A 13244-nucleotide genomic window follows, 5' to 3' on the forward strand; every position below is an offset into this window, starting at 1 on the left:
AGAAGAGGGGATGGCCAGAGCCTGGCCGGGCCTAAGGAAACAGCCCTTCCACTAGAGAAGGTGAAGGAAACTCTTTTAAGGAAAGGAGTTTAAACCAGCCAGCTTCCACCCTGTGCTTGGTGCCACTCGAAGGAGCCTTCCACTGGGTGTCTCCGGTAACAAGTCCAGGCAGGGAGGTCGAGGACTGGGCACGCTGAACTACCAACTCTGTCTCTGCTGTTTTGCAGCTATTTTGCAAGGAGGACAGAGCGCGGAGTGGGGATCAGCTGTTCTTATCTAACGCCCTCTCCTCTTTGACCATCATCACTAAGGTAACTGCTATTAATCCCTGTGCTTTAAGGGTCACCTTGTGCCACCTGGCAGCTCTTCCAAAGGGGAAGAGGAGAACCTGAGAAACCTAACAGATAAAGTCACTGACATTTAAAATTATAGGCTATAGAGACAGTTAGCGGCTGTGCTGGTGGTGCAAAACATGGCACTCTACTGATGTGCACTACAAGTTTGTAGACGGGCTGGCACTCGTAGGGTTGCCAAGAAAATGGTTTTGTGTACAACCAGTGGGCTGCTATAAAGTCTCACCAGGTTGAGCAAACATCTGCAAGCGCAAGGCCCAAGAGATGTGGAATGTGTGCAATCTGCTGCTTTCTTGTCTGTCTGACAAGGGCAATACTAGTAATAGAACAGACGACTTGTCAGCTATTTTATTTATCCCATTTTTCTTCTGCTGGCACTCAAACAGATTGCTAGTATCCCGCAGAACCAGGACATCCCATTTACCATGCCTTTCAATGCAGGATAAGTAGTCTGTTTATTGAATTGTGAGGGATGGGAGAAATTTTCTGTGTTCCTCAGACACAAGCAATGAATACAGGGCAAAAGCCAGTGGTGCTCATTAGCGCTAGTGGAGAGTGTTTCTTAGAAAAGAAATTATGCTTATCAATATGACTAAACATTTTTTTTCATTCAAACAAGGTAGACTCGCAATAGCCTGGCTGTTGCCTGGTGTAGTTTTGCATTTTTATTGTTACATAGACCTATCCCAACAAGAAACTCACAGCCTATCATCAAAGGCCTTTGTTCACAAAAATAATATCCTGTTGCTTTATTACTGTATTCTATTTTATATGGTTTTAAATGAAGAACAGTAAAGCTGCCACATTTTCTTCATTAGCAGCCTTCACCATATCTGTTTCCTTCTCTTTCCCTCTCCTCACATTCATATACTCATAACCCCAGTGCTACTGTCACAGATGAGTTATTAGGAGAATTCAGCATTGTGAGGTTAACTAAAAGGTTTTTTTATCAACTGAACAATGATCAAATAACAATCGATGACTTAATGATAATCAAATGATTAAGCAATAATTGGATGCTAATTAAACATGATTTGACAATAATTAATAATTAAACTTATGAAATTGTCATTTAGATCATTTTTCAATTACTATTTCAACAAGGATTTAAATGATGATTAGATGGCATTCAAACACTGCTACTTGCTATACTTATAACACCTAAGCTATAGCTGCCCATGTAAACGTCGCTAGCGTACAATATACTGTTAGGCCTAATGTAAAGCAAACTTATATCTCATTATAGATATCAGAAGCCAGGCGATGGGTCTCTCTGCCTTGAGGAATAACCTTGTCTGTGCTCAAGGAGAGGTCACCATGCAGCCTGCTGCTGTGCAGTAAAGCTCAATGAGCTTGGGAGGCCACAGATACCCATAGCATAAAGCACACACTTTGGTGTATATGCAGAAGTGCAGCTGCAGCACTACTTGTGACCCAGGCTACTACTGTTTGCTCGTGATAACAGGTGTTGTAGACTCCTTAGTTTCTGAGAAGATGTGGCCTAGAACAGTTCTTAGGTATTACACAGCAGGGCTGGCCTGTCCATGGTGCCCAAGTGCTGCCCTCTCAGCCAGAGTAGGTGCACCCATCACACCTACCCAAATCACAGATAGTTTGGTAGCTCGTCTAATCTACGCATTGCACTTTCAGAGATGGATGGTTTCCTATCAAGCCTCAAGGGCACAATTGTATCTAGAAACTGAACAGAAGAGCAATGGCAGAAGAAGCTAGTCTGCAATAGCTGTGCTGGGGTGGTTCAGTCTTGCTGCTCTGGAATAGCTCTTTCTGGCCTGGGTTCATGAAGATCGAATATTATTTTTCCTCAACTGTACAGATTGGTTTAATTTGCAATATTGGCTATTACTTCAATATACCCCATCTAGTAGCTGTTTTTTTTTTAAAATCCTGTTGTAGATATTTATCTGTGTGGATTACCAGTATGGTTAAATTATAAAATTCCATTTGTTCATGACAACAAAACCAGGCTGATATTTTGCATATCCAGGGAAAACAGATTCTTTCCTATCTTTTGTATTTTTAAGCTGAAGCTTCTTCACAATGAGTGTGATTTCGTCACAATGAGGGTGGTGAGGCAATGGCACAGGTTGCCCAGGGAAGTTGTAGATGCCCCATCCCTGGAGGTGTTCAAGGCCAGGTTGGATGGCAGGGATGTGGAACTGGATTATCTTTAAGGTCCCTTCCAACTCAAGCTATTCTATGATCCACTAAGGTAGAAGTTGCCTCTTGCTATATTTGCTAACAGTATCTTGCATGCAGAGGCCCTGATCTTACTTTAGGAAATAATACAAGCAGTTAAAATACAAATTATCTGTAGCATTTCTGATGGTACATCTGTCTCTGAGATTCCAAGAGCAGATAGCAAAAGGTAATAACTGATGCCATTATTAGCAGTGGCTTTAAGTTTTTTGTTTTGTTTGTTTGTTTTTTTTTAACTTTCATACTAAAGCACAAGCAGGCTCAACTCAAAAGCTACATGTAAGATTTTGGAGGGCTCCAGAGATATGTCTAAGAAAATATGCAGTGGGTCTTATACAGACAGTTACCAAATTCTCTAACAATATACCCTTGTTTTTGTGTCTGGCACAAAAGAAAATATAAATTTGTAGAGAATCAGATTGCATAGTTAATTTTAAAGGCATGTAAGCCTTTGGTGTCATCTTCTAAAAGACAGCTCCTCAGAAAACTTCTTGCTTTAAGTTTCTGTGTTAGGCTATACCTTGCTGAACTCTCCTCTCCAGGCTGCCTTCCTCTCCCACTAGATCTGAATACTAACCTTACTGCTTGGAAGCAGCAGGGAAAAGCTTTGCTTTCCCATGGCACCGTACAGCCAGGAGGCAGAGAGGTGGAAGTCAGCAAATATTGAGAATAGAGTCCCTTCAGATTTATGTGTCCAGGGAAAGTTAATACACATAAGAAGCAAGACAAAAGTTGGGGAAATAACTGTTATTAATGTTTATTCAATTTATAGCCTGTTTCATTGGTGGCATAGTTTTACCTTCTTAGTTTAAGGGAAGTGGAGAAAGTATATTCCAGCTGCCACATCCATGAATCTTGCCTCTTAGTTGGCAGCTTTCAGACTCCTGGATTTCTAGGGATGTATGAGCAACCTCTAAAAGCTGACTACAGGCAGATGAGAAAAGCAGGCCAGCCTATCATGAGACTTACATTCAAGATGCAATTCTGCAGTTTCTGGATTTCCTATCTGGACAGGGTTACTCCTAGTGTATGTGTGCATTTTAATTTTTCTAATAGTGCCTAAATTTCGTCTGCTTGAAAAGAAGTTTATATGTTCATTGGCAGGCTCTGAGGAATGGCAGATCAAAAATAGACACCTGTGCCGTTGATTTCTGCCTCCTCTGTCACTGAAGTCTTGCAAGGAGTCAACCCCAAACTCTTTCCACCTCCCTAGCTAATTCTTTAGTGCTTGAAGCTATCACTAACCTGTTTGACCATAGGAGAGTTATGTTATAGACTATAAGAAACAAAAAGTAAAGTTTTAGAACCTTACTTCTGAGAACTGACAGATGAAGGGCATTACCAGCATCCCTGGTCTTTGCCACAGGAGGAAGCACTTTAAGTGGAAGTTAAATGGAACAACCTGGCTTATTTGACATTCACTGTCTAGGAACAACGTAATAACAACTACTTTAAGCAGTGCTTGAAGTAGAACAGGTTAAGAGGTATATCTGGTGCCTCCTAGTGAAATACAATCAAAGAACAGCTGCTGAGCTCTTACCATTGGGATTCTGCTGAATATTTTTAGAAGCACGGCTCTTGCCAGTATGTTTTATATTTTCTGCAGAGCCCAGCTCCCAGTTTGGCCTCTAAGTGCAGGTGTTCAGACCTGTGAATGCTTGGCTTCTACCGGACACTACTGTTTTCATGGCAATCCTGAACACATTGCAGAAATATTATCTGGCACCTGACCTACTAAAAGCTGTCAGAAAACAAGAGAAATTATCAGATGTGAAAAGCTGGCCATCTGGTCCATTAACAGGGATCAGCTCATAGCAGGGACCTCAGGTTTCAGAAGCTGAGCATATCTGCACACAAGAGTCAGCTGTCAGCATGCATGTATGAAAGAGAAGGATATCTGTATGGCTGTTCATGACTGTGCGAAGCTGGCATCACTTTCCTCAGATTCAAGCAGGACTGTTTGCTGTTGCACTAACAATACCACAGCCAAGACAAAGCTCTTGTCTCTGCCAGAGAAGGTTGATTAGTAGAGGAGCCTTGGTCTTGAGGTTGCAGCTTGTCCACACGTTACGTTGGGGCGTAGAAGTGTTTTTCACACAAAGGGTTTAACTGGGGATGCTGCTACAGGATCAACACATAAGTCAAAACTACAGTTTGTGTGAACACTGTTACTACTACCACTGTTATGGCTGAAGTGGGGACTGTAACAGCTAGTCTTTCCCTGACATTTTCCGAGAGTCTACCTTTGTTTCCCGCATAGATGACTTTATGGCTTCTGACCACGTGACTCCATCCAGTGCTTTTTGTATTAGGAAAGGAATGGCTTTACCTATTGGTACTGAAAAGAAGTGTTGATAGGCAAAAAGGAATAATTTAATATTGAAATAATAAAGGAATAATTGCAGGCCTGTCTCCATAGAGCAGGCAGTAGAAGACAAATGCCTTCTTTTACATTAGCTATCCAGGAGCTTCCTGAAACTTTACAGCTTTGACATATGTAGGAAGCTTTGTTCTAGGAATTCCTGCCTGCAGGAATATCTCTGTGTAGCAGAGTTTGGCGCAGACAGAAAATCAGCTTTCTCAGCACAACAGACAGTATTCTGTACCCCAAGGAGAATGTTACTCATTCTTCTATTTTTCTGTCGTGTGTGCAGAACTTACTTTCTCCTGAACAGTGTAACTAAGCCAAGTAATTTGCAGACAACTGAAGATGGCATGTAGATTTGGAACCAGGTGAACCAGGTATTTCTGGAAGCAATCTTCATCATGATTATCTAAGTAAAGAAACAACATGAATACGTAGCATTATATCTCCACAGTTTCTAAACATGTCTAAGCAATGACTCAGTTCTGCACAGAACTTACATAAAAGTGGCCTCCACAGCAACCCTGTACATGGTTACAAAATAGTTAACATTCAGGATTTATACAGGTTTTCTAAACCACTATGGAATCTAATTCTGATTCTTGCTTTTCTCCTCAAACTTACTTTTTTCTGTTAGAAATGCCACTCAAATACTTAAAGAAGAGCAACCTTGATTCTTTTTTTTCCCTAAAAAGGGAGGAAAAAGAAAGTGACAGTACCAATGGTTTTCGAAAACAGAATAGCTTCTGTAAAGTCAGAACTATCCAATGACTAGAAAACAGACTGATGATAAACTTTGGATGCAAGTCTTGCAGATAAGATTATGCTTCACTTCTGTAAAAGCAAGAAATTTCTGTCTAGATTTGGAGCTCTTGTGTTCCCAGTTCTACAGCCAGAAAGTTGGGAGGAGTTCAGTGTCTTCCCTCTTTTTGAGATGCTTCAGCTTGGTTTTGGCACAAACTGCAGTGTTTGACCCACTGTAGTATGCTCCTGATCATTTTTAGCCTCTCTGTTTATTCCACTACCAGGTTAAAACAGGCTTTTCCTCTGCAAATAAACTGATGCAGAGCGTGGCAATCAATGTGAGTGCTAACAGCTCAGGCAGCAGAGGAAGCTCTGGAGAGAAGCAGAAGGGGTTGTTTTATGGTTGTTTTCCTTGAGGTGTTCTGAGTTGCAAAACTAGAGTAAGAGCTCTTAAGATACTGAGTTGGGTAATTGATGAGGCAAATCCAGAGCAGGTTAGATAATGCTTGTGAATATCACACTGTGACCTGCACAGCCGGCTTCCAGTCCTGTGTGCTTTTTCAGGTTTAGCTTCTACTTATGTGAAGCCAGGAGATACCTCCTGAAAGGATGATGCTTGCCTGCTCCACCGTACCTGCCAGGGAGCTGGGACACCAGAAGGTGGAGTCCCAGCACAGCTATCCCAGCAGGCAGGACTGGTGGAAGCTCAAAAGGGAGACCATCCACAGTGACCTGAGAAGTACATACATTCTCAAGGTGCAGGTGAGCCCGACCCTTGTACAACATGGTATGCAGAGTACCAAGACCTCAGGCAAACTTCCCTTTGATTCATCTGTGAGGCTGCAGCCCCTACAGCTCAGTTGGCTGCCAGTCCTGCTGCAGCAAAGACATGACACCCTCTGTCCTTATCCAGTAGAGGACAGTGTGTGAGAAAGAGGAGGTCTTTTTGTTTGGGAGGAATTATTAGTGCTTCAGTGTATATCCTGACACCTAGAGAGCTCACTACAGGCTCACAGATTTTGTAGCTCATATCTCCAGCATAGGTGTCAGGGGAAAGTATGCTTGTTTACTCTCTGGGAACTAAAGTACCTACTAACTCTTCTTTACCTCCTTTTCCCACGGGGGTCATCACTTTCAGATTTGGAGGCCAACTCAACAACAGTGCCAACAATGCTGTTTGCATCAAAAGGATGCTGAAAAGTATGCCAGTGTGAGCTCGTAGAATCATAGAGTGTCCTGAGTTTGAAGTTACCTACAAGGATCATCGAGTCCAACTCCTGTTGCTGCATAATACAACCCCAACAGTCATACCACACCATGTGTCTGAGAGCGTTGCCCAAATGCTTCTTGAATATTGTCAGGTTTGGCACTGTGAATGCTTCCCTGGGGGGTCTGCTCTAGTGCTGTACCACACTCTGGGTAGAGAACCTTTTCCTAATATCCAACCTAAGCCTTCCCAGGCACATCTTCCTGCCGTTCCCTTGGGCCCTTGCACTGGTTGCCAGAGAGAAGAGATCAGTGCCTGCTCTTCCTCCTCCCCTTGTGAGGAAGATGTAGAATACCATGAGGTCTCCCCTCAGTCTCCTCTTCAGGCTGAACAGACCAAGTGACTTTAGCCACTCCTCATATGGCTTCCCCTTTAAACCCTCCACCAACTTTGCGGCCCTCCTCTGAGCACTCTTCAGTAGCTTGATATCCTTTTTATACTGTGGCACCCAGAACTGCGCACAGAACTCAAGGTGGGACCTCACCAGCATGAAGCAAAGTGGGAGAATCACCTCCTTTGACCAACTGGCAATGCCATGCTTGATGCACCACAGGACACAGTTGACCCTCTTGGTTGCCAGGGCATACTGCTGGCTTATGTTCAACTTGCCTTCAACCAGAACTCTCAGATATCTTTCTGCAGGGCTGCTCTCCAGCCTCTCACTCCCCCATCTGTGTCTATACCCAGGATTGCTGTGTCCCAGGTACAAAATTTGACACTTTACCTTGTTAAACTTCATATGATTGGTGATTGCCCAGCTCTCCAGTTTGTCCAGGTCTTTCTGTAAGGCCTCTCTGCCCTCAAGAGTGTTGGTTAACTGCTCCCCCTAGTTTTGTGTCCTCTGCAAATTTAGTTAGTAAGCCTTACAATCCTGCATGCAGGTAATTTACGAAGATATTAAAGAGTACTGGCCTTAAGATGGATCCCTGTGAGACCCTGCTGGCGACTGGTAGCCAGCCTGATGTAACCGCATTTGAGCTCAACCTATTGGCCAATTGCTCAACCAGTTCAACAACAGAATATGGTTCTGTGTTTGTGTGTTCCCTTAATGTCTGTAACTAGTTAACAGAAAATGAGAAAAAGAAAAGCCCTGGATTTTTTGGTGAATAAACACATTTAAATGCCAGGTCTTTGCATCTGACGGATTTCAGCCCTTCATGTCCTGAATCACTGTGGCTTGGATGTGGTGGCTGAATTGCAGCCATCACCTTTATGACCTTTACAAAGTCCACTGATGCAATACAATGCAGTGTCTGTGAAATAGGATTATGTAATCAGAAAGAAAAAAAAAAGAGCTATATGGAAACACAAACTGCAAATTCTCATGCATCAGTGTGTAAATTTCTTATCTCTAATTACAGGAAATTTGGAAGCTTTGTGTTTCTGTGAATCACAAGATAGCACAGTATTGATACCAAAGTCTATCCAAGGATAGTTTGAGATCTCACAGCATGAAGTGCCTGGTCTCTAAGAAGTTTTAGAGTAACTCTTGTATGTTTTCCATTAATCTTAGTGGAAGACCTTTCATATGAGACTGTCAGATTCCTGTATGTCAACAGCAAGTGTTTCTCTTACTGGTGAATACAGGAATCTGTGACTATAGTAATGAAGGTGGTTTTAAAATAGTCCCAGAATTAGACCCTGCTCCATGTCTTCTGTGTCGTTTCTTCTACATAGTCCATTCATTTGAGACAGAAGAAAAGTCACAGCACTGATTTCTTTCCATCCACACATCATTTGCAGTGCAGAGAAAGAAAAAGGGTAACATTTTGGTCTGGGAGCGCCATTTGATGATTGGAACTTGGTGAAAGCAGAAGGTGAAAAATGGGAAGAACTCTCCACTGAATGGGGAGCAGTCAGTTATCATGAATAACTCAGTTCATAAAGACAGGGAATGGTAAGTACAAGGGAGAGCCATTAGCAGATTAAAAAGGGAAATTTCTTGCACAAGGGAATTCATCTGAACAGCCCAGTTGCCCTGATTTGATGTAAACTGTTAGGTGTTCATGGTGGCACAGAGAAGCAGAACGGAAAGGCCAAATATGGCAAAATCTGATTTTTGTGAAGGTGGATGTTTGCTTAAAATGTATGTATGCACAAAAAAACCCCCCAATTTTGCTTTAAATTAAAGGCATATATTTTTAAGTAACAAATTTTTAAATTAAATAATAAGAGTCAATGGCTCAGTTGCAACTTGTTAATCTTTCTGTGACTGTGTATTTCACAGGGTTTGGAGAGGAATAGGTATCTCAGAGAGAGACACACATAGATCACACTTAGAATACATACACCTTTACTGAAGTAAATTTGTGTCTTTGTTGTCTTGCTTCACACTCAAGGGAGTAAAGGGAAAAAGCATACATTTGGAAGCAAGTGGGCAACAGAATGGAAGCACATGTCATTCAACAGAGGTAAAAGTTTGTCTCTCAAATATGCGTTAGGCAAAGATACAAGAGGTCTGGCTTTGGCTCTTGCCTGTGACCCAAGTCTTAACTATGTCACTGTGACCATATAAGTGGTATCTAACTGGCCCTAAGCTTTCCATTTTCTCAAATCACAACCTTGCGACTCCGACAGTTCCTATTTCATTAACCATCTTTTTTCTTCTTTAGGCTTGGACAAGTTGTGCAGGTTTGGCAGCCACTGCTCCAGTGACACCTTTCAGTCCAGGGAGGATGCACTGAAAGTGAGGGCATGAGCAGAACAGGGGTGCCCTCCTGCAGTAGCCATGTTACACCAAGACTGGCAGGTGTATGGAAGATGGTGCTGTCGGTCCAGACCTTTTGTGCATCTCCTCACGCTGACTGTGGTGACATTTGGTGTCCTTGCACCTTTGATTTGCCACCGGCTTCTCTACTCATACTTCTATTTGCGGCACTTGCACCTGAACCCCATGAGCCAGGAGTTCCTGAAGCAGAACCAGCAGGAGGGCCAGGCTGCCTTTCATTACTTTGAGAAGTTACAGATACCAAATGCCTCCGAGGCCTCGGGTGGTGACGCCTTCCGGCCCTTGCTGCTGGTTACCATTATCACTGTGCAGAGGCAGTATGATTTCCACTATGTCTTGCAAGTGGCCTCCCACTTCCACCACCTCCTCCAGAAATGTGGTGCACGTTGCCAGAGCCACCGCATCCTCCTCTGTAATGTCGAGTCAGACCCCAGCAGCCATCAAGATGTCAGGCTGCTGAGCAGCTTCTTTCCTATTGTCAGTCGCTACAAAACTGGAGAGAACCCTGACCCTAGAGTGAACCAGTTTGAGAAGGAGAAGCAGGACTACATCTTCTGCCTTGAGCAGTCACTGCTGGTGTATAACCCAGAATACGTCCTCTTAGTGGAGGATGATGCCGTGCCAGAGGAGGAGATATTTTCTGTCTTGCAACACCTTTTGTTGGCCCGGCTCTCCAAACCATACCTCAGAGATGCACTCTACTTCAAGCTTTACCATCCCGAGAGGCTTCAGCACTACATCAACCCTGAACCAATGAGAATCCTTGAATGGTTAGGTCTGGGGATGTTTCTGGGGCCTGTGCTGAACTGCGTGTACTCCTGGGCAACTGGGCGCTCCAGCCTCAGCTGGCCCATTGTCTTGTTCTTTGGTTTGTACAGTATGGCTTTGTCAGAGCTGGTGGGACGGCATTACATGCTGGAGCTGCGCCGGCTGGCCCCTGCACTTTATAATATTGTGCCAGTCACCGAGTGCTGCACGCCTGCCATGCTTTTCTCTGCTCCTTCTGCCCACCGTGCCTTAGGTTACCTGAAGGGGCTGCAGTGCCGCCAGGGTTTTGCTAAGGATATTGCCCTTTACTCACTGCTCCATAGTAAGGGGGAGAACGCATACGTGGTAGAACCCAACTTGGTCCGGCATGTGGGAATGTATTCTAGCCTTCGACTAAACAATCACCCGAAACTGCTGTGATCTGTTCATGCTTTTCCAGGCACAAAGCCCAGAAGACTTGCCACTGAGCAGAAAATAGTGGGTGAATTCAGAGGCTCATGTTGGGCATCCTTTTCCACCAGATGGAAAAAGAGTCTTAAAAGGCTCTCTTAAAAGTTTCTTAAAAAATAAACTTATGTGCATCCAGGCCCCATTTGATATCTACTTGGAACTAGTCACTGTGCACCATGTGGGAAGGGAGTGGAGGATTCCAACTGAGTGTCATGGATTGTCTACTCTCCTTAATCATTCTTGGGGAAATGCTCTCACACCAATACAAACAGTTATACTACCTACTTTTTACATTTCTTACAGAAATCCTCAGCTTAGGGCAACAGAAACGTTAGGCAAAGTGAATATTTCAAATTTAAGCTAATGAGGAGGAAAAGCCCTTATTTTCCCATCCTACTAAGGTCTGATCTCTGCCTATTTCAAAGCCTTGGTTTTGAGCAGAACTTTCCAAAGCAGCAGTGTTTTATGTGAACTTTACCATAGATTTTATTTAGATTCCTCAAAATTTTACTAGGACTTCATTTGTTACTGTCTCCTCCTATACATCCTATCTGTACCTCTACCCATCCCACTCTCCAGCTCTGAAGGTAGGAACAGGAAAACAGAGTAACAGCCATTGATGTGACACAGCTAGGTCACAAATGCATGTTTTCATTCCTACATTACAGAAATTATAAACAACACAGAATGACTACTGTGTTGGTTAGTGTCACCACTAGTTGTAGAGCATCCAGGTCATGAGAAGAGGCCTTATCAGTTGCCGATTGGACTTAGGCATTCAACATGAATTACCTTGACTTCCTATCAGCCCAGAGGCAAAAGAAAGATTAGAGCAGGTGCTACTGTTGTGCAGGATCCTTATTTAATTTTAGAACTGTAATTCACAGCTTGGCCTAAGTGGTTTATTCCCTGCTGCTGATAGCCAGCAAAATACACATTGAAAACAAAACTAGCTGTTCACAAAGACAAGCAATCAAAGCACACATCAAGGAGCCACTCTGACCCATTAGTTTAATATGCTTTGGTTGTTAGGCATTTGGGATAGGTACTTTGTACCACAGCTGTGGGCACAGTTAAATATAAAACTAGAAGACAGAGACCTCATACAGAATCAAAGTGTTGGTGTCTAATGAAAAGCCCACTTTGACTTTAGTGAGCTTTGAATCAAATTAACTTACAGTTAACTTGTAGTTAACTTACAGTTAATACAGAAGTTTGGTTGGACTTTTTTTTGAAACCGTATTCTTAGCTTTGAAGTGAATGAAGTATAATATTTTTTTCAAGTTTTGGTCAGAGAAGGTTGTTTATCTTTTTTTATTTTGATGAAGAAAGAGCTCTAGTTTGAATTTTCTTTCCTCCAGTCTCTCCTGGGTGATTTATGCCTTAAGGTCTTAACAAGACAGGTCATAGTTGTGAAAAGCTTAAAACTTCAGAGAGATGAAACCAAAGAACACTTGCAAACCTCCAGCTGTCAGTGCATAATCATATCAATTACGCCACACAAATACCAAAGGCAAGTCAGCCTATTAGAAATGGCTTCACAACACAGAACAGTGTTTTGCTCTCTTAGTAATCAGCTGGGATGCTTTTATAACACCTTTGGAAATCAGATGTGAGTAAAAATTGCTTGTGGATTCCATGTTGTTCCAAAGGCAAAGCACCTCTGCTGTTAGAGGACACAGGAAAAATTGCACAGGCAGAGCCATGATTTATTCCCAGCTGCTGAAAATCCCAAAGATACCAGAGCGGTTAGACAGTGGCAAGTAGGCAAACCTTTTCTCAGGCTTAACTGTAATATGGTTAAGATGCAGTATTTTAATGTCATTGTATATTTGTTCCACTAAGTGCCTGTATGTGTGAGGAAATACAACTTGTTTGTTTCTGCATCTTCAGCTGTGAATGTTTTGCTGCTGTGTGCTTTTTCTATCTTTGTACTGTACAAATCCAGGACAATGCCCTGTTCTTTTCATACGTGTTCTTGCAAAGGAAATCTCACAGCAAGGTAAAGAATTGGACAAGGGAAGGAAAAAGAAGAGTGGAGAAGAAAGAAACCTTAAAAATGTAACCAACTTAACTACATGCAGTTAATAAATGTTTTGATGTGGGAAATGATTTATCTGTTTGTCTCAGAGTTACTTTCATTCTTTTCCCAGCAGTACTCTATTTGTCATCCCAGAACTTCAGAGAAGGTCAATAGTGTCCTTGAGCTTCATAGCTGAAAATTAAGAACAATAATTTGAGGCATCTCGTCTAAACTAGAAGACTAGTTTCAGGGCTTAAGATATACGAGAAGTTGAGTGGGAAACCAAACAATTCACAGAGGGCCTACAACTGAAACCTGCCAGTTAGAAA

General features: G+C 42.7%; 1 protein-coding gene across 1 annotated transcript; it reads left to right on the plus strand.

Moving 5' to 3' along the window:
- Nucleotides 1-221: 221 nt before the first annotated feature.
- Nucleotides 222-13004, plus strand: PGAP4 (post-GPI attachment to proteins GalNAc transferase 4). The gene is made up of 2 exons (XM_069880163.1): nt 222-311; nt 9559-13004. Exon 2 carries the CDS (start codon nt 9675-9677, stop codon nt 10860-10862), a length of 1188 nt encoding a protein of 395 aa, XP_069736264.1. The 5' UTR covers nt 222-311; nt 9559-9674; the 3' UTR covers nt 10863-13004.
- Nucleotides 13005-13244: the final 240 nt, after the last annotated feature.

This window comes from Phaenicophaeus curvirostris, chromosome Z (assembly GCF_032191515.1).
Source record: "Phaenicophaeus curvirostris isolate KB17595 chromosome Z, BPBGC_Pcur_1.0, whole genome shotgun sequence".
Classification (NCBI taxonomy): domain Eukaryota; kingdom Metazoa; phylum Chordata; class Aves; order Cuculiformes; family Cuculidae; genus Phaenicophaeus; species Phaenicophaeus curvirostris.

Bases quoted from the DNA above. Each gene is read 5' to 3' on its own strand.
- PGAP4 (XM_069880163.1), top strand. From the start codon at position 9,675: ATGTTACACCAAGACTGGCAGGTGTATGGAAGATGGTGCTGTCGGTCC.